The sequence below is a fragment of the Amborella trichopoda genome, chromosome 2 (genome assembly GCF_054954075.1).
Source record: "Amborella trichopoda isolate Santa Cruz 75 chromosome 2, AtrichopodaSantaCruz75HAP2 v2.0, whole genome shotgun sequence".
Classification (NCBI taxonomy): Eukaryota; Viridiplantae; Streptophyta; class Magnoliopsida; order Amborellales; family Amborellaceae; genus Amborella; species Amborella trichopoda.
Window position 1 is genome coordinate 65,664,418 of NC_142337.1, and position 27,551 is coordinate 65,691,968.

The window sequence follows — 27,551 nt, forward strand, 5'->3', positions numbered from 1 at the left end:
TTTCATAAGTTTTCCTCCCTCAAATCTTTAATGTAAATCTCTCAATCTCTTTTACTGTAACCTTCAACCACATTAAGGTTTAGTCATGGGTTCTCGTACCTAATATCGACTTTATGTTCTTGACTGTGAGAATGAATTACCTTTTTGCTTCTAAAGCTGTCCATAAAGGTCACACACACCTTCAACACACGAGGATAATGGATGTATGAGCATCTTATACCACACTCCTTTGAAGTATAATATCTGGTCCCTGCGCTTAACCTGCAATAATGCACATACACAAAAGAAAGAGAAGTGCAAAAATGCGCACTCATGTTGACCATATATGTGCATAGTTGGCATGCATCCTGCAATATGAGAGAGAGAGAGAGAGAGAGAGAGAGAGAGAGAGAGATCACAGCTTAAGGTATGATCAATTGTCCACAAAATTTTCAGCCAAAATCTTTCTATCTATCTGGCCATCAACCATCAGTACTTCTTTTTCAAGATTTTGTCAAAATGTGTTGACTAAATAATTTTCTCTTTTAACAGAAAAAAATATCTCAACCGGCAAATACAAGTCACCAGCAAAAACAAAATCGCAGAGACATGCAATCTGAGCAGGCAAAGAAAAGGTGAAACAGCTGCCTCATATATGCACGGACTATTGCAAACCCATACAAGAACAGTCTTTGATAATCTCGACGTATATCAGGTAGTAAACATTTACATTCTCTCTCTGTGTTATATAGAACCTTGGCCATCATATAGGAAGGGAGGAAACGGTTCTTTCAAAACGGTTCCTCCAACGCCACATCCTCAATCCAGTCTCTCCGTCTGAAAAATAATGCAAGGTTAAATAATCATTCTTTTTGTTTAGAATAAACTTGGGTGTGGGAAGAGTGGATCAATGGCAATGTGAAACTAGAATAACAATAATTAAAAAAAAAAAAAACTTGTATATATGACAATAAGAATTATCACACCACCGCCTAAACTATAATGTGAGCATTCTCTCGATAGCAAAATTTCCAGAGTGCGACCGATTTGAAGATAAAATTGGGATCCCTAAAAAGACACTAGTTCCAAAGAATTTACATATAAAATGAGAGGAATTATAACTACAACACCTAAGCTATATAGTACGAGGTCTCTCTCTCTCTCACGCTCACACACACAGTGATAAGGTATCTCTCTCTCTCTCTCTCTCTCTCACACACACACACACACACACACAAATACACACAGACACAGTGACAAGGTGGCTGGCTTGTTCTGAATTGAAGATAGCTGATTTCAAACATTTCCCAAACCACCAGAACTTACATAAAATTTAGAAAAGCAGCAGAAATTTAGAATATCTGCAAATTAGGGTGGGAATCAGGAATTACAATAATATATCGACGGTTAGGGGAATGATGGAAAGATCTAGTCAGGCCAGTCCAAGATATGAAGTACCATTTTTTTCTCATTCTTAGATATTGAAAGAGAAAAGGAAAGAAGTAAAGAACAATAAAAGAAAATAATGGGAACCCTAGTGGTAGAGGCTTGTATTCTTTGTTTGAAAAGTTGGGTTGAATTCCTATACATTTTTTATAATATAAAAATCTGATACCAAATGTCTAAGTAGTAACACGATATATATGTCGATGCATCACGTTTCAAAGAGTTAATCATCCAACACATATGATAACATCTTGGACCCGGGTCAGAGCATGTCAACATGTGTCAACATGGAGCAAAAGGCAGAAAATGGAGCACGCAATAAGCTCTGGTTACGTTGTGAGGAAAAGGCTCTTGTTAACGCTGGATCATTGGCCAATGTCATCCAAACTGTCAATCTAGCAGATCAATAACCTACTAGATCGTGTGGACACCGCCCATCGATCCAACAGTTGCTAGGGTCTTTCCCAACCATAAAATTATGGGAGGCTCCCTATGCAAACATTTCCCATTTAATTGGACAAAATCTAAATAAATACCAGAAACGAAGACAGTTATTATTTCATGGAATGCATCATTAAAATACCTTCCAAAGACCATCATTCAAATAGTGCATGTTATCCACACCTATCCCCTTGTTGATGGTCCTTCTGCAACAAGAAGCACGTAGACAGGGTTAATCAAATGGTCAATCATGGAAAGAGAAGATTCTCTTTGCGGCAGTCAGCAATGTTCAGAAACTCAAATTTAGTGGTCAACTGTCTCTGCCAAAACTGAATTGACTCTATAAGTTGAACAGCCAATTCGTAAAATCTCGGGGAAGTTTTTAAAATTCTGGGAAGAGGAATTAAAAAAGAAAATGACGCCCAGGTGGGGAATGAACCCAACATGTCATAAATTCAGAAATCTTACTGTTATCAAAGTGTCATCAATTTGAAACTCACTGCATAAGACGCCTTTAGGTCACAAGAGCATAAAAATATTACATAAAGATGAACTCATGCACACCTGTGTTTTTCATTAACAAAATGTGGCAACCTGCAAGGTCGACTTGGTAATTGTTTCTTAAGTTCTTATTCACTGCTTTGCAGTAATTTAACGAATCCATTCAATTTCAATTTCAAGACCAGAAACCCAAAGCACGCTCAGCACAAACACGGGTACAGATACATACAAACATAAATACACACACACACAAAGGAAAAAAGAATAAAAGGTTCAGTCAGCATCACATACTCATATAAAGATCTTTATTCTTGGTACTTATTTTCATATGCTAATCACAGAATAATAATAAAATTTCTAAATTAGCAGATAATATTGTTAAGGGAAATGGTCAGCTCAGAGGGCCTTCCCCAACATACAGATCTCCCACTTTAATAGATGGCAGCTCTACAATTATAGGAACCAGGTAAACAAGGTAACAAACTCACATGATAATGGATACCCTCCTAATGATCATTTACCTAATTTCAATTATATTATAACTTAATAAGGAGCATTACTATATTATATTTGTCATCATAATCACCATTCAAGCCTTATCCCAATTGTTAGGGTCAACTATACGAATCATGTTCTGCCATTCCACTCTATCAAGGGCCGTATCCTCAATCGGACCATAAGTCACTATATCTTTTCTCACTACTTCTATTATGTCCTTTTATCCCTTTGCCTTTTCGGAACTTCCACTTAAACCAAATCACTCCCATCCCAAGTGCTATTCCAAGTCGTCACTGCACATGGCCAGGCCACCTAAGTCTACATTCCCCAGACTTATTCATTATGAATCCTATCCTTTCTTGTCTTGCTACTCATACATCTCAACATCATCATCTTAGTTGACCACCCAACATATTCTATCCCATAGCTGATCTTACAGCCATCTTATAAAGCTTTCCCTTAAGCTTCATTGGTATGTGACAATCACATAAGACTCTAAAAGCACATCTTCACTTCGTCCATTCAACTCTAACTCTATGAGCGACATCTTCCTCAATCTCTCAATTCTCATGTATTATCGATCCAAGATATCGAAAATAATCCCTTTTAGGTACTTTTTGGCCATCAATCATAAACTAATTCCTCAATTCTACTCCTATTATTATTAAATTTGCATTCCAAATACTCTTTATCTTAGTCCGATTAATTTTAGAACTTTTAAAATCTAGAACATCCCTCCAAAGTTCTAATTTTGCATTGGCACCGACTCCAGTCTCATGAATTAAAGCTATGTCATCCACAAACAACATACACCACAGTATCTCGTCCTGTAGATGCCGAGTTAACTTGTCCATAACTAAAGCAAAGAGATATGGGCCCAATGCTGAAAGCCTAATTTAGGCCTACTGTCATTGAAAACTCACTTGTCCCTCCACTAGTTGTCCTCAAACTAGTTAATGCTCCGGACAAATAGTTAGTGCTGCCTCATATCCCTCACAATGTCAATATATCCTCTACATGCTCCTTTCTTTTCCAACACCCACCAAATTAACTCTCTAAGTACCCTATTGTATGCTTTCTCTAAATCAATAAAGATCATGTGGAGGCTTCTTTCTTTCTCCCTAAACTTCTCAATCAATTGCCTAATTAGAAAAATAGCCTCTATGGTTGACCTCCCTGGCATATAGCCGAATTGATTTTCTGATACACTCATTTCATGTTGTAATCATTGCTCAATTACTCTCTCCTACGTCTTCATAGAGTGGCTCATAAATTTGATCCCTTGATAGTTTGTACAACTATATATGTCTCATTTGTTCTTGTAAATAGGTACCACACTACTTTTCTCCAGTCATCTGGCATTTTTGTTGTTCTTAAAATTTTGTTGAACAACTTGATCAGCCAAAATATGCCAATCTCCCCCATGCAGTTCCAAAATCCAAACCTCATAATATCCAATATTGCAATTTTTCATTGCTTATTTTAGAGTGATATGGTGCCAAACTTAAAACAAGGAACTATCACAACAATACCAATGACTTGGAATATCAAATCATAATTCACCTAGTCAAGACTTACCCTTGCCTGATCACTAAGTAACCTACGAAATTGGGGAGCGGGAGCTAACTCACATAATCATGGCTTAGAGCATCAGATAACTCGGACAGATTGAGAAAATACAGAAACAAACAATCCAGAAAACATGAGCACAGAAACATTTGAGACATGCTATTATGCTTCAATGGACCATGACTAGGAGCAGGAATAGGTAAGGCCTAATACAGAAATTGGGCCCATCTCCTAAATCCATGTGTCCATAGATCAGCAACTCAGAAAGCAGAATTGACTTGCCATGCAAACAAGTTGACTCCATGCAATGGCAGCTGGAAAATCTTCTAGGTAAGCATGCCAACTCTAGCAGTTTTCTTTGGCTGATAAAAAGTCAGATATAAGGATATCAACTAGACCATTCTTCAGACAATTGACATACTTGGTAGTATCACTTAGCCAACACCCTACCTAAGTCAATGCCAAGAACCCAAGTATCTCAACCTTTCTGATAATGGAACCATCAAGATAAGTAGTAAGTCTATAATAGCAGAAAAGGTACCCATTACATAGCATACACATCCGATGCATAAGAGTTAGGAATTGCTTGAGAATAGCAGGTGTGTTATTGTGAGAAGCATAGTGACAGTTATCATTATCGAAATAATATTGGAGGGAATTTATCGGCATATTACCTATTGTGCCTTTTATGTTGGGAATTTTTTTGGAAAGCTTTTCAGGAATTCAGTATCGAATTATATGCAATGGTTTTCTATAGAGGGTAGTAAAATCGAACTCAAATTCTATACACTTGAAAAACATAGATCATCATCATCATCATAGCCTTTTTCCAATTAATTGGGGTAGGCTACACAAATCCTGGTCTGTCATTCTGCTCTATTAAAGACCATATCCTCAGTGAGGCCATAAGTCTCCATATCTTTGCGAACTACTTCCAACCATGTCCTTTTGGGCCTACCCCTAGCCCTTTTAAGCCCTTCCACTTGAACTAACTCGCACCTCCTAACAGGTATTGTACTTAGTCGGCACCACACATTGCCAACCCACCTAAGTCTATTCTCTCTCATCTTATCACCTATTGGTGCCACACCTAAATTCTCCCGAACTTGAAAAACATAGATATGTTTCTTAAAGTAGTTTTAAATATATATCAATATTACAATATTGCAAGAAGGTTTGAACATATGAAAAGTATACTCAAGGAAGGCAGATTAGTATATTATTATTTTTTTTGGTTGGTTGACTGTGGACAAAACAATATATAATTCCAAAACTTTCTGGCGAAATTGATTCTATGAAATGTGCTGAAAGCAGATGCAAGTGCTGAATATCGTCACAAAGCTGACAGAATCATGTAAAAAAGTCCAAAGATGTACTAGCAGGTCTACGATGATCCCTGAAGCCGTGCAGATTCTTTAGAGGAAATTTTAAAGATTGGTAACCCTACAGATATCCCGTTTCAGCATGCGTATAGGGAAGTCAATAAAAACACAAGTTCGTTCATGCAGAATGGAGCCTCATGGATAGATTACTGTGAAGCAACCTTCATTGTAATAAATTTTAGGATGAGCCTGAGTATATGGATTATCCTTCCATGTAGCTGACTAGTAATGAAAAGAACCTTTTGTACAATTTTATGACTCAACAATATAACGTAGATACATTAAAGAAATTCAATTTGAAAGAGATAAGATTCACTTGGAACCAGTGATTTAAAAAATGCCGAGTCGACTAGGAATCATCCGGGTCGACATCGAAATGGGCCACCCAGTGCCGATTCCAGCGAAATCTCGAAAACCGGGTGACCCTAGAGTTGAAACGGCGATTTTTTCTGAAAATCGGCGAGTTGCGAGAGTGAATTGCCCCACTGACGACATGATGATATCATGATCTCGCGACTCACCCCGATGATGTCATGATGACATCATGATTGACTTGATTTTTCTGTTTTTGTATTAAATTCAAATTTCGAGGCCACTTGCTCACATCTGCGTACACGACCCACCTATATGGCCCCACTTGCTTACATATGTTGACAAAGTTGATTGGCTTGCTTCTTTTATAGAGCCTCTCTATCCCACATCTCTTCGATGTGGGACTATTCTTTGTACCTTTGCTTCCTACTAAACCCACGTGAGGTTTAACATACGTTTGAAACTTTATAAAACGTTTGAACTTTAAAGGTAAAAAGCTGTGATGGTGCACGCGCGACAGTGTACGCCCGATGGTCTATGCTTGTCGTGAATAAGAAGGGTGTATGCCCGATGTTGGTAATTAAATTATTTGATAAAAAAAGAAAAAAATTATTAAAAATAATAATTGGGTGCTCACCACCCCTATCTTTCACAAAAAAATTTAAATTTACCTACCCAAATAAAACATAAAAAGTCTATTAGGCTATTATCTCACGGGATTATTTCATTATATGATTAATAATTAATTAAGTAGTTAATTGAGATTAAAACTTAGTACTAGCTCATAGTATATTAAAAAAACAAAAAATAATACTAATTCTAGTCTATTGAATGTTAAAAAATATTAGTTTAAAGGATATTTTAAGAGAGAAAAATAACACTAACTCATACCACTTTATAATTTATTTCTACATTGATAACCAAATCTTTTATTTTATTTATTTTAATTTATTTTCATTAGAAATTATGTAATGTACTATTTTTTATTATAGTTGTCAATAATACATTTTAAATTAGATGATATTATAAAATATTTTGGATTTGTTATTATTTGTATAATAAATAACTATAAAATGTAAACCAACAATTTCAATTTCATTATATAATATTATAGTTAGTTAAGTTGTAATAATTTTAGAATATAGTTAGTTAGGTTGTAATAATTTGGGTTTTGCTTTTTAATGGATTAGGATTCTCCGCCAATTCGAGATTTTGATGGCCATTTTTTCATCGATTTAAACCATTCTTTATTGTAGTCCATGTATGAATATATACTTCATCCATGATAATTCTATGATTTTTTTTTCGTGTGATGTAAATTTAATGGCTAACATAAGTTCATACAGGGAAAGAACAACTCAATATTCGCATATTGATGAAAAAAATGAAAGTTAATAATGTAGTACCCCCATTTCTTATTAGATTCCTAAAAAACAACATTTCTAATGAATTTTAACAATTTTTTTGGATTTTTTTTAAGGCTTAATCCTACCGATTCGGCTGGTTCCTGATCCGAATCGCCGATTCACCGAACCAGATAGGTTTTTGGGGTGCCCAATCCGGGGCACCGATCCATTTTTTAAACCACTGTTTGGAACCCTAGAATAAACGCATGTAAAAAGGGCACACCACAATAGTCACTTTGTATAGATATGAACGCCACCCACATAGGCGCGCGCGCACACAAACACACAGACATGCACACGGGTGCACAGGCACACACACCCACCCACCCACCCACAACACAACCCGCCCTTAATAGAAAAGAACAATGATCATGCATTTCAAGATCTCATAAAATCAGACTATTACACTAAGTTTCTTAATCACTTCGTGATTTGAGTCAACTGAGGCAGACTATCCAAAGACACAAACCAAGTATGTGCATGTGAAGATAAACCTCTGCAACAATAAGAGTCTGAGTAGCAACCGACCAAAAACCAAAAGCAAAACATAGGATAAAAGCAAAACAATCCAGTTTCGAGTCACGGGATATAGATAGTATGAAAGCCACAAGGGTTGTACGTAAGCCAAAGAAGTCATTGATTCGGTTACGAATCATATTGCCTATTTTTGATACTCAGGGTTGAAGAGAACCCTCAGCACCTTGAACTTTCTCACTAGGAGAGACTCCACCAAACAAACTTAAGAAATCAACGGGAACTTAAGAGGAAAATCTCTTCGTACCTATCGCTTGCAATGTCTGACAAGCTCAAGCTTCCAACTAAAAATGAGCTATATAACTAACCGAAAGTATACACCATTTTGTTGATCTGATACTAAGTTAACTCATTCATCTTGATGTTCCCACTTATACCTAATCAATAATGAACCTGAATGCCTGTTTTAGGTCCAATCATTTATTGTTGAGGCAATTCTACTTTTTCATTGGGAACTGATCTAGCTCCTGAGATATATGACATTCTTGATTCTTTCTTTTCCAGGTCTTCCCAGCTCATAAATTCTTTGAAAAAGAGGGAGCGAGTCAAGCCAATGGATCAATGAATAGATAGAGTCAACGGTACGACATATAGCACCACTTACATGTGAATTAGCTTCCATTAAAGCAAAGCACTCTAGCCAAGCTTCCTATACCAGAATGTCTTTGGTAGAAGCTAGTCACTGGAAACAAGAACATTGTATAGGCGAATCCATCATTGATATCAGAAACTCAATAGAAAAATTGCTCAGTAATCTAATATTTAATTAGAAAGGCAAAGCCCATTTCATCAGAAAAATGTGGTCCACAAAAAAAAAAAAAAGGACGATTCAAATGTCATGATCCATTATGACAACAAGAATCTACCGAATTCAGAATGTCGACTTACATGTCTTTTGCTGACATCTTCGTAAAACCAATAGCAAGAGCATGCTGCTTTCCTTCAGCCATGATGGCCTGGAAAAACATAAAAGGATTTGTTGCTCAGAAAACAGCAAAATAATGACACAAATTACAGTCGAATTTATAGTTTAGTCCCCAATATGTAATTAATTTATACAACCATAATTTCAGATTACCCAAAACTAACAACCCTTCGATAATATCTAGAAATAGTCCATACCACTGGAGTTTCTTCCAGAACTTCATCATCCAAAGCACCACCTGGGGAAGTAAGACCTGGACACATTATGTTTGCCCCAGCTAGGACAAATTTGATTGCACCCCTATCGACCTGTAGTTTCTTCATTATATGTGGATCTACAAATGAGTAACAAAGACATAAATACATATTCAAATGCATATTTTGTTCGCTTAAAAACAACTTACAGATTGAAAATCAAATGAACCGTGTACGGAAGATCTATGTACCACCCAAAAGTGGATGTGAATTGCCTAACAAAAATAAGCATGTTCTTGAAGAAGTATAAAATCTTGGCTAAGAGCATAAGAAACGCTGTTCTCTTATGAGTACAAAGGTTAAAAAATATGGGAAAAGGAGAACGACATTTAACTATGAGATAGAAATAACTTGGCTTCAAATATGAACATGACACCAATACACAGAAGATTAAAAAAAAAAAATGAAATTCTTTACATTGGTGAAGAAGTCGTAGTGTTGGCATATACGGCCCATCTCGAACATTGAAAAATAGTGGCACATTGTTCACCAAAACCAAATTCAGATGATTTTGACTACAAGAAAAAGAAAGACCACTAAAGTCAAGTAAAGAAATCATATTATGTGAAACAATAAGACGCTAAATAGATAATACTCCATAATTTATAAAAAGAGAGGAAAATAAATACTACAGACTTTGGTTCATATATAAATTCGGGTTCCACATATAAAGAAGGCAAATCCATGAAACATAGTACCTATTCTAGAGCTTTAAGAAAAATTCAGCTGCCCTCCTTGGAAAGCGTGTCAACTAGAAGCAAGAGACAAGCAAAACGCTAACAATAATAAACGTAATGGTCTATAGCAACCAAAAAGAAGGCTTACAAGAAAAACCAACTGAGATCATTCCAAACACAAACGACAAAAGAAAGGGATACACATAAAGAGTCTCCAATTTGGAGCTTATAATTTTTTTTTTTATATGATTTGGATGTTTTTGGAAATGATTGGTGAGTATTTTTTGCCATAAACCCTATTTTTATATTTTTCGTTTTTTTTTATTTTTTTAAATCTTTCCATCTCTAAATAAGCTTTTTTTAGATACATTTTTTAATGATTTTTTAAGCTTATTTGGACTTTTTCAGTTTTTTTTTTTTCTTATTTCCTTCATTATATTTTTTTTTCATATTTTTATTATGTTTTGATTTTTCTAGGGCTTTTTTGCCCTGTACAGGAGGCAAACTCAGACTTGCTCGAGTCACCCGATTCAGCAAGGGCCAAGTACCTTGGACGAGTCGAGTTTCTGAACAATGGATACGCATGTTTCCAGTTTTGAATGTTGAGGAGTCTTTTTCTAGCACTTCTCACGTATGAAAAGACTAAGAAAACTGATCTCATGCACCTCCAAATGTCATTATGTTTGAGGAGTTTGATTTGAGATAGAAGACCCTGACGACAAGCTGTATCCAGCACAAAAGTTCCAGCTTACAAATCATTGCATCAAGTATTCAAACGCAAAATTGCTAGGGCAGCATCTTCTTATTTCTTATGACTTCGAGAGGGAGATCTGCATTTTTCTCCTAATGACTTTGGTATTTTTTGGATTTCCCCAACTATCCAAAAGAGATTATTGCCTCATGAACTCATAGGCTCCTTTTGGAGAGCAGCATCTTCTCCAGTCAATACCCCACAACAAAACTTTAGTGGATTTAAATGGTCCATCATAGGACAAAGAAAGGGTAAATTTGTCTTGTCACGGGCACAAGAGAGAGAAACAGAGAGAGGGGGAGAGACTTATACACCAGCTACATATAAGGGAGGAATTTAAAGAAGGGAAAGTGAAGCTCTTGAGAAAGTAGAAGACTGTGTTCAGAATCTCCCGATTTTATGGATAGAGATGGAAGGTGTCCAGCCAACGGGACATTATCCCTAACCTCAACGGAAGTATACTGGGTTCCTTCTGGAGCTAAAGGGCCAGCATGGTTTCTTTGTCCAGCTCGTTAAAGGTAGAAGTAAACTCATTGGGCAAGAAGGGTACCTTACCTGTGGAATCCAGCAAACATCTTTAAGGACTGCCTAGGTCATGTACCTACATGCTACAATGTGTAAGTTCGTAGATAGATGAACATGAGTCTAATTCATTAACACCTGTTTGGGTTTCCAAGGAAGCCTTCGGCATTAGGGTCCATAGTTCAGAAATCCAGATCAGAACTTGAACTACTTAGCCACCGGGTCAGATCAACCTGGGACTTGATGGATCGACACCACAGGTCAAATATACGGTTACAGAAATTTTAGAAGAATTTATATAGTGTAGAATTAACATATTTTTTTAAAATTGAAATAAACTAAAGGTTCTATTAAAGGAAGACAATCTCGAAGATCTAATTTAAATAAAATTTCATGACTCTAGTACAAAATCCAAAATTTATACGTAACGTATTCATATATGGGTGCGGTTTATATAGAGCCTAGGCTCTAAACAATCAACTAAGAGCCTACCTTCAAATGGTATCAAGAAATGTGGTTTCAATACTGGAAATCTTTGTGATAGCCTTAAAATATATTTTCATCTTTATTTATAAAGTTTAAAGATTCAAACATAGTGTAGAACGTCAGATCTATGAAAATCTTGAAAATTGACGGTCTAAAAATGCGTTACAAAATACACTATTTCCAAAACTTGAAATCCATTTTTTTCTTATGTCCATGCATCTTGATGTCGAGATGATCAATTTGAAGATATTTGGGCATGGCATCAAAACAACCTCTTCCAATGAAAGTTTTTCGGTAGGCTCAAATTTGATTGTTTAGAACCTCGGCTCTATATAAACTTTGCCCTTCATATATATGACTATTTTTTTATACTTTATTTTAAGCTTTTAACTGTGAACTAACAAATGAGCCTGTTTCCTTAGAAAGACAAAATGACAACTGAACTCGTATGTCCTGGTGAGACCCAGTGGGGTTGAATAAAATGTGATTGGATTCGGCCAGGCAGAATCCACATAATGAGTCAAGGGGCACCAGATCAAATCCCAATTTCAACTGGTTTCGGACCTGGCCTAAGCACTTGGTTTGCATTGAAACCAAAAAGATATTTTGAGAGAAAATGGGAGATAGGTTTTAAGAAGTGTGACATTATTAGGGTGGAGTGAAAGACATTACAGATTTGGCAATTGGGTTTTTTATTTTATTTTTTTTTTTGAGAAAACACTCATTTTTTAGTTGGGGCGAGAGAAAATACAAAGAGGGAGGTCAGAGAGAGATAGAGAGGAAGGTTAGAGAGAGACATCACAGAGATCTTGTTGAGAAACATGGGAAATTATAGGAAGAGCTTAAGGGTTTCTCTGGCGCAATTAGACGTGCCCCTACCATTTTCAGATTGATCAGGAAAGGCTTCAGAAACCAAGCTTTCAATCAAGACAACTAGGAAGAAATCAAGGGAAGGGCTAGAAGAGTGGGTAGGAGAGTGGTGATGTCCATGATGATGGCTATGTCTTGATGAAGAATAAGTATGATTTGGTAAGATAAGAAGGGGAATGGAAGGAGTAAGAGATCATTGGGTCAAGGGTTGGGAGCTAAAGAGAGATGAAAGAAGAGTTGGCCAACAGCAAATCCCATCAAATATTATGACAGAGAAACAGGAGGCCGTGTGATACAGCTTTCAACATGTTGGAAAATTCAAGTCAGATTAGAATCTTTGAGAATTCAGATATTAGAAAGTTATTTTACTACTAAAATATATGATTCAAACCTGTCAAACACGATTTATAAACTTATGTAATCAGAATTATATTAGATTCTATATTACCCTGAACTATCAGGGTATTAGGATGATATCAAACGGGCCCTTAGGGATCAGTTATATTAAGAAAGAAAAAATGGTTATGAAGAGAAAAATCAGCCAAAAAATAAGAACCAAAACTAGGTCGCAGTTGTGAATATGAACAGTGATTGTGCACTTCACACTTTTCACTTTTATTTAGATGCATATAATAAACTAAGAAATCAAATAAATGAAAAGGGAAAGGGACCCACCATTTTGCAACTATGAGAGGTGATTTCTTTGGAAGCAAATCCTCCAATACTGGCTCGAGCCCTGGGTACTTTGGAAGCATATAAATATAATAAACATTCATGCCCTTGAGAATCGAGAATGAAAAATGGCGTGCATGTAAGAAATCATCACCAGAAAATTGAAGACCAAACCTCTTCTGCAATGCTCTGTCGGATCTTACGTTGAACAGATGCCTTCACCTGGTTATGTGACGATACATCTTCTGATGAAAACCTAAAAGCGCCGCATATAAGCATAATTAAATAGTCTAGAGAAACTCTAAGGTAACAAGTTACCACTCTGATAACGTATAAAAAGCAAAATGGTATAATATTCCTTGTATAATTACAGTTGTATCTCTCGAAACATTAAGGTAAGTTAGAAACTGGATTTTTCTAGGCTTTCAGATTGGGTATGGATTAGGTAGTTGGGCCGATCACCACAACACATGGTCAAGCCCAAAAACACACAGTCAACAGGAAATTTTTTATCTCAAAAATTTTGAATCATCTTTTGTGATACCCAAGATCAGTTCATTACAAGAGATCAAAATAGGATGATTTCGAGCTCAACAGATGCTCTAAATTAATATAATTCCAAGAACGACTGTGAACCATCCATTTGAGGGAGGATCAGATCTAGGGTTTTAAGAGCTTGAAAGCTTTTTTTTGAATGTTTCACAAGGGGAATCACAGATGACACGAAAATTTCACCCACTGACTATGCTGTTTGCAGGCTCAACCTTGTATTGACCTTGGTCGAGCCAACGAACAAATCCTTTTCCTTATAGACTTTTGATGATACAACAAGGATCACTTGATTTAGTTGATATGAACACTAAAAATGGTGCCAACTAGGCTGATAGCTCCATGATAAAACAGTAACAATTTATAAACATGCGCTTCAAAAAAAAGAAAGCTTTAGGATTCAAAGGAAATTAAACCGCAATAAAAAGCTTTTGAACACTTAATCATAGAGTACAATGGAAATTCCCAAATAAAATGAACTACACAGAAAAAAAGAGAGAAATTAACTCCCGAATAATACTCTTCTCAATATTCCATATTATTTCCCTACTTTCTCTCATTGCATACACAAAGACACAATTACGAGTTTCTGCTAGAAATACACTTGCCAACTACGAAAATTAGTAAAAGGTAGGGAGAGAAAGCATAGATCCAACTGCGAGACTTTGTACGGAACAAACATTATATAAGGTCCTGAATCCATTAGAATATGTCATTTACAGGAGCCCTATAAGGATTTTCAGTGTGCATCTCGTAAAACAGTTATAAGATTCAAAAAGAAAACGAGAATGGCAATGAGAGTGAGGACCTTCAAGCCATATCAGTTATCCCAAAAGAATAATGAAAAATATGTGAAAAAAGCAAAAGGTAAAAAGGGAAAGAAAAACACAGGCTTACTTCTTGAACATATTTGCAGAGATTTGAAGCTGGAAAGATGCAGAAATGGTTCAGTAACTCTGTTTAAACCTTTCGGCACAGAGAGCTTTTCGATGGTTGGGAAAGGGACGTAGTTAGAGAGAGAACGGAGCCACTCGCTTCGCGTGATTAGTAAGCCGACTTAGAGAGAGAGAGAGAGAGAGAGAGATTTGAAACCTACGTGAATCGGGAGACACATGGATATAGAAAGCATCACCGTTAAAACAGATATTTGACGGTGATGAATTTAGAACAGCGAACCTCCAGCATGTCACTGTTAAATTATACGGACAACTCTCATACCATCACCGTCCAACTGATTTATGGGACAGTGATAACCGTATGATCATAAGATAATCATGACATAGTGCTATGGAGAGAGCTTTCTTCTAAATTATGGAGAAAGACAATTGAGAAGTAAGCTGATTGCACGAGAAAAACATAGCCAAAACATGTAAGAGGATGCACAAAGTATCATGAGTTTGTGTTGATCAAGTTTCTAAGATTGTGTTGATCAAGGTGAATACGGGGATATGGTCTAAGACCCGAAATGATATAACACGGCCGATGTATTTGGGTTTGAAATGAAAATACGATATGTGTTCATTTTCTGATAGCACAAGAATGCATTCATTTAAAAAAAAAAGATATACTAGGTATCATTTACGAAATAGATTTGGAAAATATTGCGATTGGGTGGACTAGGTTGTTTGTATTAATATCATAGGTGTAATAGGCTTCGGCGTTAGGTGGACAATGGATTTGAGGTGCATCTCTGATAAATATTTATCCATTGTTACCAATGGAAAGCCTAAAAGCATCCAAAGGAGTGAGACAGTGAGGCTAGATTATCCCATGTTTCTTGTTCTCTTAACTGTGATGGTAGAAGCCTTTCATGATGTCTACTCGACAACATGGAAGCTTTCAGGATTTAGAACTTTCCGACATGTGTGACGTATTTTATACCTTTAATATGTTGATGCCACGTTGATTTTTAAAGACACATATAAGGATATTATTTTGGAATTTACACATATTTTTTAAATATTTAGAACTATTTTAGGGTTAATGTTAATATGGAAAAGTGATGAAGACGGGCAGACATGGACCGTCTTCATAGGGTGTTGAGTGGATCATTATCCTATGATATAACTTGGTATGCATGTGACTGAGGTGGGTGTTCAAAGGTCCATAACGGATCCAATCATGCAAAGATTCCAAATTAAATTAGATTTAATAGAAAGCTCAGTGCTCGTCATTGGGAGGGAGAATAACCCTAATACAGTCCACCTTTTATAATGTCCCTATTTACTATATACTCTTATATTGGAGGAAACAAGTTATGCGTCGGGGGCCATATACATTTGTGCCCCTCGAGGCATAAACCATCCATCCAAAGATGGATGTAAATGATGGGCCTTGCAAGACAAAGACAAAATCAATTACTCAAATATTTCCTTCTAAAAAAATACCATTTTTATTTTTATTTTTTTACACATTAATAATCTCCATATTACGAATTGTATATTCCTCAAAAATCAAGGCCAAAATTTAAAAATGGATTATTAAGGGGGTCGTATTTCTACATATGAGTCCAAGGACTCATAGAAACTGTGTTCTTTTTAGAATGCTATGCTCGATGGTTAAAACTCTTGAATGGCTAACACATGATATTCAAGTTTAAAAGTGACAGAAGTGCATAATATAGATAAAAATAAAGAATAATTTACTTACACTACAAAACAATAACTCCAGAAAATAACTTACAAGTGTATATCAACTTGTAGATTAACTTACATTTTACTATAATCAACTTTCTTAAAAAAGTAAAATGAAAAAAGAAAAGGAAACCTCCACAGGGCGCTTTAATATAACATGCCAAAAAAAGAGAGCATACATTAAATACTAAGGAAATGACAAATGAATCTTTTTTTTGAGGGAGGAAATGACAAATGACTCTTAGCCTTTCCCTAAGACAAACAAAGCATTGATCTTCCTCCTCTTCATATTGTGCTAGCATAAACTCTGCAAAGTTCTCAAATGATGCATCAAAGAAGTTAATTTTTATCTCTTACTTCACCAGCTTCTGCTTCATTAGACCTTAATCTGCCTATTCATTTTAAGGCATGCCTCAACAACCTCTAGGTTTGACTCATGTGAATCTATTCCTACTATGTGTTTAGCTTTCAGGGCCTCCTTATCCCAATCAGTCCTCAAAACTACTAGGACAATAGACATTGAGCATACCAATTGAGCACATAGGAGCCCATAGCACAAACCCACAAAACCCATGTCAAAACCAAAGGCCAAAGCTATGCCAATTGGGGTGCCCACCAAGTAAAAAGAGTAAAGATTTATGGTAGCACCAATTGCAGGCCTAGCACTCCCCCTCAGCACCCCACAAGCTGTAGTTTGAGGGCAATTTCCAATCTCACAAAGCCCAATCACTGGCAAAGCACCCATAACCAACTCTAGAACCTCCTCATCATTAGTGAATAAACCTGCCCATTGTTTCCTGGCCAAAATTGTCCAAGTTAAGCACAAGAGAGAAGCTATGACGGCGAGAGACATGGCAACCCATGTGGCTATGCGAGCTCTATCGGGCCGGTCGCCTCCTAACGCATTCCCTACTCGGGTGCTTGCTGCCGCACTCAGCCCAACCGGAATTGTGTACATCAATGAAGTTGTCTGTATGATGATACCGGCCGCTGCTAGGGTAACTTTCGGGTTGTATAGGTAGCCAGCTAGAAGTGTCATTAGCTCATACCTGTAAAGTGTTTGGCCAAAAGTATTGGTTAGTTCATAAAGTTTAGCAGATCCACCTAGAAAAGCCAAACATGTCTTGGAATAAACCAATCTGATGCTTGTTATTACATGCAACTGATTACGGTGCAAATATGAGAAAGTGAGACGATGAATCAAATGCCCAAATGTATGGCGCATTGCTGGTTCGGAGCCATTAGTTAGGCCAACCTTGGCCCTAAAAAGGATAAGGGTATGGGCTTGTATCCTATGCTATTGTTTGGCTTTGAAACACTTTCCTACAGCTTTCTTCAACCATCCGATTCCAACAGTGGACGATTGGAGTGTGTTGCTCGCCTGGTCAAAGACCTCAAATCTAATGGATTTTCAGTTGAGGCACACCCCGACCCTCCCTTATTGAAATCTGAAGGTTGGCAAGGTGCTAGGAAACTGTCTAAAACCCAAATGACAACATACGATACTTCTCTGGTGAAAGCAAAAAATTTGCTTATAATTTAGTTTCAACATAAACACAGTAAGAACAGTAAGAGTTCTCAATAGATGTTAAATATAGGAAGTTTAGATTGATTAAGGAATGGCAACTTTTGCATTGCTTACTAGATGTTTAAATGTTTTAGTGGTACAAATACATAGGGATGATTTAGCAAAAGCTTGTTTATTTCCAAATTTAAAATCAACTTCTTCTTTCAATGAAAGGATAGAGTAAGATGGGCCTCACAAACAAGCCTCAAGCACATGCATTACGTCCATATGATGCTCAATTCAATTGATATTACTGTGGCCCTACCGTTGGTTTCGCCAAAATAGTATAATAAGCAATTACTAGGGCTTGAAATGGGCAAAATGACAACCATAAAACCACAATTTTATTTCTGTTACTTTATCTGATTTAGGATCATCTTTTTTTACTGTTGCCCTACTGTTTTTTTCTCACATGTACCTATCATTTGGTAAATTATCCAAGACCTTTATCTCATATTTTATTAAGATAGTTTATCTCATACAACCTTTAGGGTTAAAGTGAAGATTAAGCACCTCATTTCCTTACAGATTGCATTACCTCTTAAAAACAAAAAAGGTAGCAACAAAAATTGAGGATTGAATATGAAAATCTGACAAAAGGTTTTGGTGCTGCTACATTGAATCATTTTCTTTTCTCTAAAGGCATGTTTGATTGGTGGTGAAGGCAGCGGCCACACCACACCTTTCCCAGCGGCCAACATATTTTAACTTGTTTTAGATTACTTTCAAGGGGTAGTCGAAAAAAGATAAAAATATATTTTATGGCTAACATAAAGATTTTCATATTGAAACAATATTTTTCGACACTATTTGAAGGTGTGCTTTATTTTAATTTTTTAGAGCTTCAGCTCTATACCGCACCCGAAAATCTATTTATGTAAATAAAAGAGCACGCATTGGAGGAATAGTTTTTTCATGAGCGTAAGAGGGGTTACTTGTAAGCGGAATAGTGGCAAGGGGTTATTTGACAAACAATTTCTTTGGGTTTTTTTCTTTTAATCGAATAAAAATTACTATATGCTTTATTGGTCTTTCCTATGTAATTTTTCATAGTTTCTATTTATCTCATCGTTTGTAAACTAAACTCACTTCTTGAATCCTCTCCGTCTCTTCCACAAATACCACCTCTCTCTCTCTCTCTTAAAGACAAAATCCGATGTTGCACTTTGAGTCTCACACTCACGCACTCACACGCAGACACAAACATTCAAATATTTTGTTTTTCGAGCATGTACGGACACTTTTGGGAGGTTATAAGTTTGATGATATTGTTGCTATAAATTATGAGTATCACCTGGATAATTTTTTTCTTTAGCTGCCCTCTTGTTCGATAATGACAACACTCGACATGAAGGCCTATTCTTTCCGCAACGCAAAGAATTGTCTAGCGTTCATATCACCGGACAACTAGTTTGTTTGTTGAAGTTTGTGTCTGGTAGTGTTGATAGCGGACAGTGAATACTATCCGATGTTCATATTACCGGACAACTCCCTAAAAAGCTTTAAAACCATGTGTGCCCTTTTCGACCCGTCATTTTTCTTCTCTCTCGTTCTCTTTTTCCTCTCTCTCTCTACAACCCAGAGCCCTCTCTCTCGCTCTCTTTTTCCACAAATATAAAAAGGAGCAAATTAGCTACATGATTAAAGGGCCAAATGTCTGTTGTTGTGACTCAGATGGCTGCTCCACAGAGAAAGAGGGCTTTAGGTTAGAGAGGGAGGAAAGAAAGATCATGAGAAAAAAAAAAATGACAGGAAGAAAGGATTGATTCGGTTTTTGGGATTTTAGAGAGCGGTCCAATAATACGAACATTAGACAAGAAAGAAGTACACTACTTAACAAAGAAGCTAGATGTCTAGTAATTGGAAAACCAGACAACTCTTTGCATTTGAGATTGGAACACCATCCAACTCTTTGCATTTGAGATTAAAGCGCCCTCATGTCCAGTATTGTCATTTTTGAATAAAAAGACAATTGAGGAATAATAATAATAATAATAATAATAATAATAATAATAATAATAATAATAATAATAATAATGATAAGGAGGGTCATAGTCACAATTTTGTCCTTCAAACGCTAATAAACCCCCGAAAAGTGTCCGTAAGCAATTTGCTCTTTTAACTCACTCTCTAATTGAGTTTAAGTTGGAAAAGCACATACCACCACCACTCCAAGCACACTCCCACGCAACTTGGCACAGCCATCCTCATCAACTCCTTCCAACCCCCCTCCTCTCCCCCTCTCAATCCCGCAACCCGTGAACTCTTCCCTCTTTCTACACACACTGACATCAACCCCGCCACCCCCGCCTCCGCCAACCACCCCGCCACCGCCACCCCCTTCAGTTCCATTCCCACTCTAAACACCAAAATCCAAGCAAGTAGCAAGTGCACCACTACCCCCACAGCCCCACACCACACCATCGCTCCCACCCACCCCCTACATCTCATATACACCCTCATCGGAAGCCCCAGGCACGCTGCTGCTAGGGTGGGTAGTGCTGCTTTGCAGTACACCGCGGCCACGGTCGCAACTTCCGAGTCCTGTCCCAGGGCTAGGGCAAGGGGCTTCATGGCTAGCCACAGTGGTGCAATGACAAGGGCGAAGATCGCGAGGAGGGCCATAGTTCGAAGAAGGGTCGTATAGAGGAGGAGGAAATTGTTGGAGCCAGCCGCTTGGGTGCATAGGGGCTCCATGCCGAGGGCGAGACCGGAGAGGAGAGATTGTGAGGTGACGTTGATGAAGGCGAGGGCGAGGGAGCCACCTGCGAGGTTGATGGGGCCAAGTAGGCCAAGGCAGAGAGCCGAGATGAGGCCGCGAGCGTGGCCGGTGAGGGCAGTAGCGGTGGAGGGGAGGGCAATGAAGCCGATGCGCTTCAGCTCATCCCACACCTGAGAATTTTATGTTAAAACAAGGCAATCTTACATAGATGCTCTGTGATGCATGAGCTTCATTTTGAATTTTTATGGTATTTTTTTTAGAGCAATTTACGTATGAACAAAAAAAAAAAAGGCAAATTTTAAGCGTAAATTAAACGGAAGGTCTGCCATGTAAATTTATCAAAATGCACATGACCATGAGTAGAAATGCTTGAAACAAGTAAAATGTTAAGCAGTCCATAAGTTCAAATGTATTTTGGTAGTTTCGCTTTTTCATTTTGGTATTGTATACTAAAAGATTTTTAAACAAAAATACAAGAAGGAGACAATTGTTTTTAGGCATCCGGTGGCTGGGAGTGTGTTACAGAGTTGAGGTATATTTACGCTTCACTAGTAGTATTATTCGAGGAGCCTGATACCAAATCTAACCGATGACTGTGACCTTCTTGCCCGAAGGTAGATGATCTCATGATTAGATGTATTTGTGCCCTTTTGGGGTAAATATAAAAAAAAAAAAAAGAGACATGTAAGTGATGAATTGGGTCCCTACCCTTTGATGAGAATGGAGCCAGAGATTATATCATAGAGCTTGTTGATACTACCGCCAAGGCCCCAACTGAATGCATTTGTGCCTTTGAAGATTGAATTCCCGTATTCCCGAATAAGAGGCGCACCAAAGTATAAATGAATGATGTCAAACTTCCCTATTCTTTTTTGGTATTTTAGGATTTGAATCTTTGATTTTCCTTATAAGCACAAGTGACAGGACTAAAGCCCCCAGAGACCTCAAAACTTATGCTAGGCCCTTCTTTAAAAGCATATAAAAGTGGACACTGAAAATGATAATGATTAATCTAGGGTTGGAGTAAGCTAAAGTGAAATATGATATTTGCAAGATGTAAAGATTTGGAATTGGGCTTGATTGATTATGACGTTGAAAATTGTAATATCATGTCCTTAGTTTGGGTCTTACTATTGGGTAATTAAAACTTGAGTAGTTTAGTGGGGAAAGGGTCTTTTAACTGGGGTAGAAATTGAACTTGAGATGTCATGTTGTGGCTCCTACCCACCTTGACCACCTAGCCTTGAGCCCACATATTTACCCAAGAAAAAAAGCCTTTGATCAAGCAAGCTTATTTCATGAATTTAAATTCTATTTGAAAGCGGATACAAAAGGAAATCCCCATTTGCCCAGAAATATGAAGGGAAACTAATCTAACTATTTAACATTTTGCCCTTTCTTAATTATTCCATGATCATGTGTACTTTGCTAGGAATTTTTACATTAAATCATAAAATATAAGTAAAATGATAAATAGTTCATATCTTTAAGTATATCTTGATAGATTTGTAATATGAAAGGTTCAAGATGAAATGTCATCCTATAAGAGAATTGAGCTGTGGGATTACAGGCCCCTACCCGTTTGTTTTTTAAGAAATAATTAGTGGTATTCAAAGGTGTCAGTGAGAATTGAAGCCTAGGGCATTAGGTGAAGCTACCACTATGACCCTAACCCCATTCCCACAATAGAGGTGTTATTTGATACTGGAGAGAACATACATAGCATTATGGTTTCGGTGTGGTGTTACATGATATTTTTGTGTTTGATTGTGTGGAAGGGAAATATTAATAGGGCCCACTCGTAATGTAACCGAAACGAACCTAGCCCGCCAAACACCAATTAACGCGGGGCGGTAAATGGTGCTCCCCAATACTAACTACCAAATGGGGTTGGAGCATTGGTGGTTAGGGTGGCGGAACTTCCCATCTTCAATTTCCACTGTTAACATGTAAAAAAAAAAAGGGCAGCCTAAAAATAAAGAAGGCTAACCAGTCTAAACCCTAGAGATTTGGATATTGCATGCTAGACCATTATGCAAGTGAAGAAAGCAAATATACATAAAAGGTGGCATAGGTTTGAAACTCTTCGTACCTCCTCTACGGGTGGCCATCTTTCTAGGTCCTCTGTTTGCGGTGCCATTGACAAAAAAAGAGTTTTTCTCTTGTTATGGTAAAGAGCTCTTTTTGCACTAATTCTTGGTTTGTGAATGATGCAAATGGGGCATTAAATAGAAAGGGGGAAGTTAAAGAACCACTACGAATTAGCTCTATCCTTGTTGTGGGCCTCTTTTATTATCCACACACACTCAAACAATATTATTTTCCAAATTAATTTTCCCTGATCTCAATTTCATGGGGAGTTGGTTGGAAAGAAACTAGAAAATAACCCGAAGGTCCATCTACATTTCAAGAAAAGGGTTGGGGTCGTCCAAATCACGTTGTGGTTTTCATTCCCTAACACCACCCCACTGGCACTTTCAAAAAACTAACTTCTAAACTATCTAATAAAATAAGGACTGCCTTCCCCCATTGAATTACCCAAAGAAAAAAGTTCCATGTACATTTCCAAATATATGCTTTATTTTGTTAGGTAGAAAAAGGAATGTTTTATCTTAGTAATTGTTTTCTTTTGCTTTCCTTCTATTTAGAGTTGGCTTCTAAGGTCGATATTCAACTGTTTGGTGTATCTCTATTCTAATGTAACTTTCCTTCAAACTTTTTAACCAATTTCATATATGTTGGACTAAATATTTTCACACTCCATATGATCTCTTACTAATGGTTTTCATTTTTCTTTGAAAGTAATAGTTTTCATTTTTCTCCATTTTCCTCTACTAACTAAAAGAAAAACTACCTATATTATCTCTCTTTTTTTTAGTCAATTTTCATGTTATTTTAGCGCCCAATTTCCTCTCTCTCTCCACTACATAACTATTAATGATTGTTGGTTATCTTTTAAATACTTTTTTGAGATTTTTCATAAACACATGTAAATTTGGATCAAAAGCAAAGCAAAATTCTTTTGTGTGTGAAGAATGGGGTCCTGCTCAAAGCCACCGCGAAAGTGGAAAAAAAAATTTCTTGCATTTTTCAGTTTCAAAAAATCGAACCAATGAAATATGATGGACACTTCAGGGAAAAATATACAAACAGATCAGTTGCTTTTTATACAAGAAGGTCACAATAACTCTTGTTACTTTGATTACAAATTGAATGGTTGTAGGAATGTCATTGAAAAGACTCAAAGTTCAACAAAAAAAAAATTCTTAGACTTTGTCACTAGCCCAAGCTTTTTAATTTGACATCAAATGAGCATGGGTGATTGTGAACTCCTTGTAATAAAGATAAATAATTTCATTGTATACATTCCCATACTTTAAATATCAAATCTATGGTAAAAATTAAGACAATAACCATACCTTTCATGCACCACCACTTCAATTTATTCAATTTCTTTGTTACTCTTCCGCTCTATTTATAACAACTAGAAAAATCTACAAAGCACGCCATGATTTCAATTTTAAGAAACAAAATCTACAAAGCACACCATGATTTCAATTGTAAGAAATTGGGTTACCAAATACTTTGGACTATGGATCTCATTTCATCATAAATAATTCTGGTAAAATTGTTTATCCAGAAAATAAATGTATACAAAGAGACTATTTACTTTTGATACGAGGAGGTCATAATTATTACTGACCAAAGGATGTGAAATCGGATAGTTGAGGATGCATCCTTGATTGGGCACAAAGTCCAAAATAAAACTTCTCAAATGTTTTAAGACAATTCAATTTATTGGATTTTCTCCTAATAATAATAATAATAATAATTTATTGAATTTGACGTCCAATAGCTAAAAATGAATAGCCTCAGTGTATAATTCCAAAAAAAAATGCCAACAAAACTCAAGGATCTATTGATCCCATGTTCCATTCCCCTCCGTGTATGGGGCATGTATGCGTACTCTTGATGCGATTGAGGGTTCTCTAGCACCAACCTTGTTAAAATAATTACTATGGGTGCCATTTGTGTATAGCCAAGACTCTAAACAATCAAAGTAAAGCGCACGTTCAAATAGTGTCGAGAAATGTGGTTTCAATACTGGAAATTTTTGTAATAACCTTAAAATATATTTTCATATTTAATTATAAAATTTAAAGTTTCAAAAATAGTGTAGATCGAGCAGATCTATAAAAATTTAAAAATTGACAATAAAAAATATGTTACAAGATGTACTATTTTCAGAACTTGAAATCTATTTTTTTCTCATGTCCATGCATCTTGATGTCTAGATAATAAATTTGAAAAATTTGAGTATCGAAACAACCTCTTTCAATAAAATTTTTGAGGCCTGACTCTAATTTAATTGTTTAGATCCTCGGATCTATATAAAGTTTTTTCAAATACTATTCATAGTAGAGAGAGACAGCTCTTTGATTACCATACATTTGCCTAGAGAGATAGAGAGAGGGATTTCCTTGATTAGAAACTAGTTGCCCAAAGGGAAAGGATACAAGTGCCGTCATGTCGGCCTAGCATAGGAGGTGGTGGGGCAATGCAAATTACATAGAAATGACCACCAAATTCTGTACCCCTTTATTTGAATCACAACCTAACATCTCTAGACTTAGGAACTTCTTTGGGTCTAAAAGAACTCCACCCTCTGGTAAAATATCTAAAATACCCCGAATGAAAAAGAGAATAAAAACTAAAAACATGTTGCAAGATTTCTCCTTGGGTGAAAGGTAATGTGGTCATGATTTTAAGGGGAGTTTGCGATTTATACTATCATCAATTGTGCCAGTCCCAGGACGTGTTAACTTCAACTTTGAACAATTAATTTAATGGCATTGGACCTCTAGGCTCGATAATTGGGCATAATAGTTGGGGATAATAACTATTAACCGGTTGAAATTCTTTACAAAATCATTAAAAAAGTTAAAACATCACGATATATGTATATAAGGGTTTGCTTTTAAATTTTTATTTCAATCAAGTATGTCTTAAACAAAAAATTTAGAAGTTTCTAAATTACCCTTGTTCGGTGATGGGAAGCCCAAATAATTTTGTTGGTAATTTTATACCTAAAGAGACATTGACAAAATGATAAAAATACCTCTATTTGGAGTTTCCAAATAATAAATAGTATGTAAATGCCCCTCTTTTTTGAAATGAGGAATTAAATGGGCATTTACATCATTTAACATAGAGCTGTATCAAATAACATAATTATCCCTTATTGTTCCTCATTTCAAATACTAAACAAACTATTATTTATTTTAACAGGAGTACTTATGTTATTTTATTAATGCCTCTTTGGGGCTAAAATTATCAAAGTGCCCAAATTATTCGGGCTTCCAAAACCAGATTGACGCAATCTAGAAATTTGTAACATTTTTTTTAGGACGTACTTTATTGAAATAGAAATTTTAAAGCAAATCCTCAAATGTACTTTATTGAAATAGAATTTTGTTAGGGGTTTCAACCCTTAAGTGATTTTTTTCCGTAAAAGTTATAGGCTAGGCCTTCTTAGCCTCATTTGAGGTGGGATTATATACTATGACATCCTTTAACTTTGGCGGTAACAATTAAAATTATTTGGCCGAAATTGAGCAACCAGACACGTGTTACAAAGTTCGAGATATTTTTTTTGGATTTTAAATACGTCCTATAACATACTTCCAACCATCCAAGTTCACATCTAACAAGCCAAAGGCGATCATGACTTTCTTGTACCAAGGGTAAACTTACTATTTTAAACTTTTCCACATGTTCACTGTATTCGAATGGAGATTTGGGGTGTTTTAGTCATTGTTGCTTACCCTGCTATATTAATAAAGGGATTTCAGGTGGCTTCTTTTCATGTGATGTTGCCCATTTCCTCAATAATGATTCTAATCTAATCACTTCACCTCTATTACATTTATGCAAGTCCCATCTTGAATGAAATCTTAACTTCCCAAGGAAATTCAAAGTAAGCACGCACCTTGTCCACCAAAGGTGTAGCAGGCCATTTTCTAGGCTTCCCTTGTTTACTTCGTTGGTGTTTGGTAGTACACAACACTACCCCTTCTAGAACAGTCAACACAAGAAAAATCAAATAAGCAATAAAGCTTGAAGATTATCAAGTGACCCTCAGATTAACTAAGAGAACATTATGTGTCATGTAAGTGACCCCGTAGTTTGCATATAACCAATACTGAATAAGAAAAGGAACCATGATTAATAGTTTCATATATGTCAGGTAGAAAGCATAATAAAAGCAACTATACTTGGATGGTAGTAGTCGCTAATTGATTCATGAATAGCTGGAGCACACCAAACAATATATTTTACTACTCAAGAGTTGCGACTTGGATCGAGTGGAAGGCTTTAAAAAGACAACGGAATGCCTAAAAGGACATATGGATCTTACTGAGAGTATGACCCTTAATAAAGCAGAATGAAAGAATATAATTCATATAGCCGACACGAAATAGTTGGAATAAAGCTTTGATAATGACGATGATGGAGCGAGCAAAACAAGTACAAACTAACTGGCCCCTTGATACATGTGCATGTAGACATACATATATCTACATATTTATGGATGCAACATAGTCACACTTTATAGCATAAACACATTCATGCATGAAAAAGAATTGAAGAGATGTCCTAAGTGCCCTTCTATGCATATGTATCCAAATGTGGGGTAAGGAAATGCCCATCCCTTCATTTTTCACATGGGGTCCCGTGTCCCATCCATGCTCATCTCAGATTTAGTCCTTTTTCTTTGGAGCCAAGCAAAAATGTGATTTTCAAAAGGCTCTCTTTATATCCAAAAGAAAAGGTTCTTTCAATCAACTCCACAAA

The 27,551-nt window shown here is 36.4% G+C and overlaps 2 protein-coding genes across 12 annotated transcripts; both read right to left on the reverse strand.

The window, feature by feature from the left end:
- Positions 1-428: 428 nt before the first annotated feature.
- On the reverse strand, positions 429-14,758 carry LOC18430266 (pseudouridine synthase and archaeosine transglycosylase (PUA) domain-containing protein). Of its 11 annotated transcripts, none has more exons than XM_088859561.1 (9): positions 14,672-14,758; positions 13,400-13,481; positions 13,229-13,289; positions 9,946-9,998; positions 9,665-9,762; positions 9,191-9,327; positions 8,957-9,024; positions 2,009-2,072; positions 429-816 (listed from the first exon to the last, which is right to left on the reverse strand). In XM_088859561.1, the coding sequence occupies exons 5-9, from the start codon at positions 9,690-9,692 to the stop codon at positions 799-801; spliced, it is 315 nt and encodes a 104-aa protein (XP_088715687.1). In that variant the 5' UTR covers positions 9,693-9,762; positions 9,946-9,998; positions 13,229-13,289; positions 13,400-13,481; positions 14,672-14,758; the 3' UTR covers positions 429-798. The 11 variants fall into 11 exon arrangements, with proteins under 11 accessions (XP_088715687.1, XP_088715685.1, XP_088715688.1 ...); XM_088859559.1 differs by having other exon boundaries at positions 13,229-13,296; XM_088859562.1 differs by having other exon boundaries at positions 13,380-13,481.
- A 1,765-nt stretch (positions 14,759-16,523) lies between these two features.
- On the reverse strand, positions 16,524-22,888 carry LOC18430265 (protein DETOXIFICATION 55). The gene is made up of 3 exons (XM_020664866.2): positions 22,789-22,888; positions 20,136-20,866; positions 16,524-17,456 (listed from the first exon to the last, which is right to left on the reverse strand). Exons 1-3 carry the CDS (start codon positions 22,834-22,836, stop codon positions 16,784-16,786), a joined length of 1,452 nt encoding a protein of 483 aa, XP_020520525.1. The 5' UTR covers positions 22,837-22,888; the 3' UTR covers positions 16,524-16,783.
- Positions 22,889-27,551: the final 4,663 nt, after the last annotated feature.